Raw genomic sequence first — 4,049 nt, 5'->3', positions numbered from 1 at the left:
GGTTCTTAGCCTTATGTATGGAGGTGGTGGTGGTGACGGCAGTGTTGGTGTCGGTGGTGGTGGTGGTGTGGTGGTGGTGATAGTAATGGTGATGGTGGAGGTGGTGGTGGTGACGGCGGTGAAGGTGTTGGTGGTGGTGGTGTGGTGGTGGTGATAGTAGGAGTAGTAGTAGTGGTGGCGCCCTATCCCTGCAGGTTATGCGAGTTTGAGCCTCACTCTACCTTCGCATAAGGTTCATAGTTCTCTGGCTAACACAGGGGCATACGCCCGGCTATGCGCCATGCTTGTTTGTATGGTGGTGTAAAGCTTATCGCGCACCTGCTCGGATCGGAAACACCGCGGAAGCTTGCGAAGCCTCGGAACGGACAATACACGACGTTCAGCCCGCGCACCTAATCAGATGACATCGGAACGGAAACGACGCGAATGCTGTTCATTTCGGTGTATATCGGGCGAAGCAAGGTGTTGCAGGTGTGATTTCATAGTATTCCAGCTAAAATGAGTGATAGTAGTGACGATGAAGCTCTTGTGTTAGCCCTTGCATTAGCAGCTGCAGAGGAGGAAGGAAAAAAAAAAATAATAAAAAGCAGTGGATTCATCATATATGTGTTTCTAGAGAACACGAAAGCCATCTTACGCCATCATAATAATACTGATGACTTATATCATATAAAATTTCGTATTGACACACGCAATTAATAAGTTTTTCATCCAAATTAACTGGCATAATGACTGTACACGTGTCCACCAGGCAGGATACAAAGCTGAGCCTCTCCCATCAGCCGTTCTGCGCAGGCGCGGTCTCTCAGACGCATCGGAACTATCAGACAAATATTCTTTCCAAGATATCCGAGGCGTTTCGATTCCGATCCGAGGCGTCGTATCGTTTCCGATCCGAGCAAGTGCGCGTTATCACGTTCAAATGTATGGTTTAGATTTTTTTCCGATGTTTCGTGTCCGTTCCGACGCGTCGTTTCCGAGCAGGTGCGCGACAAGCTTTACCCTGTTCCTTCCCTCCCTTTTTTTTTTACATTTTTACCCAGCGCTGAACAGATGGAAGTGATTTCCTCGTGTTCTTGCTATTTGCTATTTCTTTATTAGTTTTATATCCATTCACAAGAACACCGATTTATGAAAATACCGTCATTTTTTGCTAATAATAATAGGATATCTTTTTATTGATGACATCTGGCAATTCTATAGAGCAGAGGAAAGCATACAGGCGCTCAGCTCGGCCAACGGTTCTCACCTACTTTGAACTTTGAAATAGTGACTGATAGAGTGCCGCGGGGGCAAGGAGGTGTCATTACACTCAGTCACGCGCCTTAGTACACCAGCTGTCCAGCTCTTATTCATCATGTCTGACAAAAAGAGAAAAATTGACGGAGAACATCGAGTCTTCAAGCCTGATTGGACAGAGGAATATTTTTTCATTGAGAGATTTGGACAGGCACAGTGCCTTATATGTTTGAAAACTGTGGCTGTGATAAAATTGTTCAACATTCGCCGCCACTGGGAAACTGAACACGGGACATCCCATTTTGCGTCCATGTCTGTCACCCAGAGGAAGGACACCATCCTTAAACTTACAAAGAACCTGGAAAAAGCAACTTCCCTCTTCTGCAAGCAAACTACAGAGGCTGACAAGGTGACACGTGCCAGTTATGAAGTCTCCCGTCTCCTTGCTTGCAAAATGAAGCCATTCTCAGATGGTGATTTCATCAAAGAGTGTCTCATTGCTGTGGTGGATTGTGTCTGTCCAGAGAAACGTTCTGCCTTCGAGAGTGTGAGTCTTTCATCACGCACTGTTCGGCGTCGCATCGAGGAGATGTCCAATAACGTGCAAGACTCTCTGAAATCTCGCAGCTCGACCCTCGTCACCTTCTCCCTCGCTCTTGACGAGAGCACTGACACAAAGGACACAGCTCAGCTGGCTATTTTTATCCGCGGGGTAACCTCTGAGTTACTGGTTTATGAGGAATTCCTTCAACTTGTACCACTTCGCAGCACCACCACCGGGCAAGACATCTTCAGTGCAGTACTTCAGTGTGTGGAGAGGCATTCTTTGGACCTCTCCCATCTTGTGTCTGTGACGACTGATGGTGCACCTGCGATGATTGGGGAGAAGAAAGGGGCCGCTTCACTGTTAGTACGCCACTGTGAGGCCGCCGGACACACTCAGCCCATTCACAAGTTGCACTGTATCATTCATCAACAGGCCCTGTGCGCCAAGTCTGCTAACCTCGTTGACGTTATGTCCGTTGTGGTGAAGGTTGTCAATTCCATCCTCTCCCACGGTCTTAACCACCGCCAATTCCGGTTACTGTTGGAAGAAGTTAATGAGCACTACATCGACCTTCTCTTCTTTTGTGAGGTCCGCTGGCTGAGTCGTGGGGCCATGCTATCCCGTGTGTGTGACTTGAAGCAGGAAATTGCCAACTTCCTACAACAGAAAAAGCTTCCCCACGCTGATAAGTTTTCTGACTCACGATGGCTCTCTCGCCTGGCCCTTCTAACAGATATCACTACTCACCTGAACGCCCTCAACCTGAAGCTGCAAGGTAAAGAAGTTCTTGTCACAGATATGTACGGGCACATCACCGCCTTCGAGGTTAAGCTGCGTTTGTGGGAAGCTCAGTTGGCTGATAGTCAATTTGCACATTTTCCTCGCCTAGCTGCCTGTGACCCTGATACCATAGACCAGGATACTTGTGTTAGTGTCGTCTCCTCTCTGCGGCAGGAATTTGCCTCGCGTTTCGGAGGAGTCAAAGTTCTGGAGGGCGATTTCAAGCTGTTTACTGCTCCCTTTGATGTTGCAGTGGACGACGTCCCTATCCCCCTGCAGATGGAAATAATTGAGTTGCAGTGCAATGAGGAATTAAAGGCGAAATTCAGAACCTCGTCTCCTCTGTCATTTTTCCGCGACCACCTTCATGCTGACAGTTTTCCAAAATTATTGCAGCATGTTCAGCGCATCTTGGCAATGTTTGGTAGCACATACAGGTGCGAGCAATTATTTTCAAAGATGAAGTACACAAAATCTCGTCTTCGCTCCCAGATCTCTGACCGCCACCTGAATGACGTTCTGCTGTTAGCTACCAGCACAATCGAACCTGACATGGAGGCACTTCTTTGTGAGAAACAGCACCAGGTGTCTCACTGATTGTAATACAATGCATTGCACAATTATAATTTCAAATATGGATACATGTTCATTTGTAATGATTAGCTACTCAGCTACTGTGTTATTATAATTATATCGAGTCAATTTGCCTAACTGTGGACTCGTTGAGCAATTTAAGCAATTATATACCAAATAGGCTGCTTAGTAGCCGTTGTTCATTTGTTTATGATTTCATATTGATTTATTTTTCGCCATGAAAGGAAAGAGTTATTTTTATCACATATAAAAGGAATAGTTTGCTTCTTGTAAAACATAAATGATTAGTTTTATATGTTATTCACGAAAATAAAGTATGTATTGTATGCTGGGAATTTCACTTGACCTGTGGCCCGCTACCTTATCATAATAATCTCATCTGGCCCACGGCATGAAAAGGTTGCCCGACTCTGGTGTAGGAGAAGGGGGAATCAGCACGGCACAAGAAATGCAGCTGGAGACAAGTGATCGGAAGCGTAGGCATATATATATTTATATGTTTATACATACATATATGTGCGCGCGCGCGCGCGCGCGCGCGCGTGTGTGTGTGTGTGTGTGTGTGTGTGTGTGTGTACATATACATACATACATACATACATCCACACACACACACACACACACACACATATATATATATATATATATATATATATATATATATATATAATCATATATATATGTATATATATAACATATATATGTATATATATACATACACACACACACACACATATATATATATATATATATATTATATATATATATATATATATATATACATATATATATATACACACATACTTATGTGTGCGTGTGAATATGTATTTATCTATCTATGTACATATATGTAAATGTTCATATATATAAAAGTAATGGACACTATGAA

At 44.2% G+C, this 4,049-nt stretch overlaps 1 protein-coding gene across 1 annotated transcript; it reads left to right on the top strand.

Annotated features, from left to right (window-relative positions):
• Positions 1–1,004: 1,004 nt before the first annotated feature.
• LOC122251175 (general transcription factor II-I repeat domain-containing protein 2A-like) lies at positions 1,005–3,487 on the top strand. Its single transcript, XM_086542304.1, has one exon. It carries the CDS (start codon positions 1,358–1,360, stop codon positions 3,161–3,163), a length of 1,806 nt encoding a protein of 601 aa, XP_086398430.1. The 5' UTR covers positions 1,005–1,357; the 3' UTR covers positions 3,164–3,487.
• Positions 3,488–4,049: the final 562 nt, after the last annotated feature.

This window comes from Penaeus japonicus, unplaced genomic scaffold (genome assembly GCF_977035675.1).
Source record: "Penaeus japonicus unplaced genomic scaffold, GWHDUDI00000001_assembly GWHDUDI00000012, whole genome shotgun sequence".
Taxonomy (NCBI): Eukaryota; Metazoa; Arthropoda; class Malacostraca; order Decapoda; family Penaeidae; genus Penaeus; species Penaeus japonicus.
Note: the sequence above shows the minus strand (reverse complement) of the source record. Positions and strands in the feature narration are given on the sequence as shown.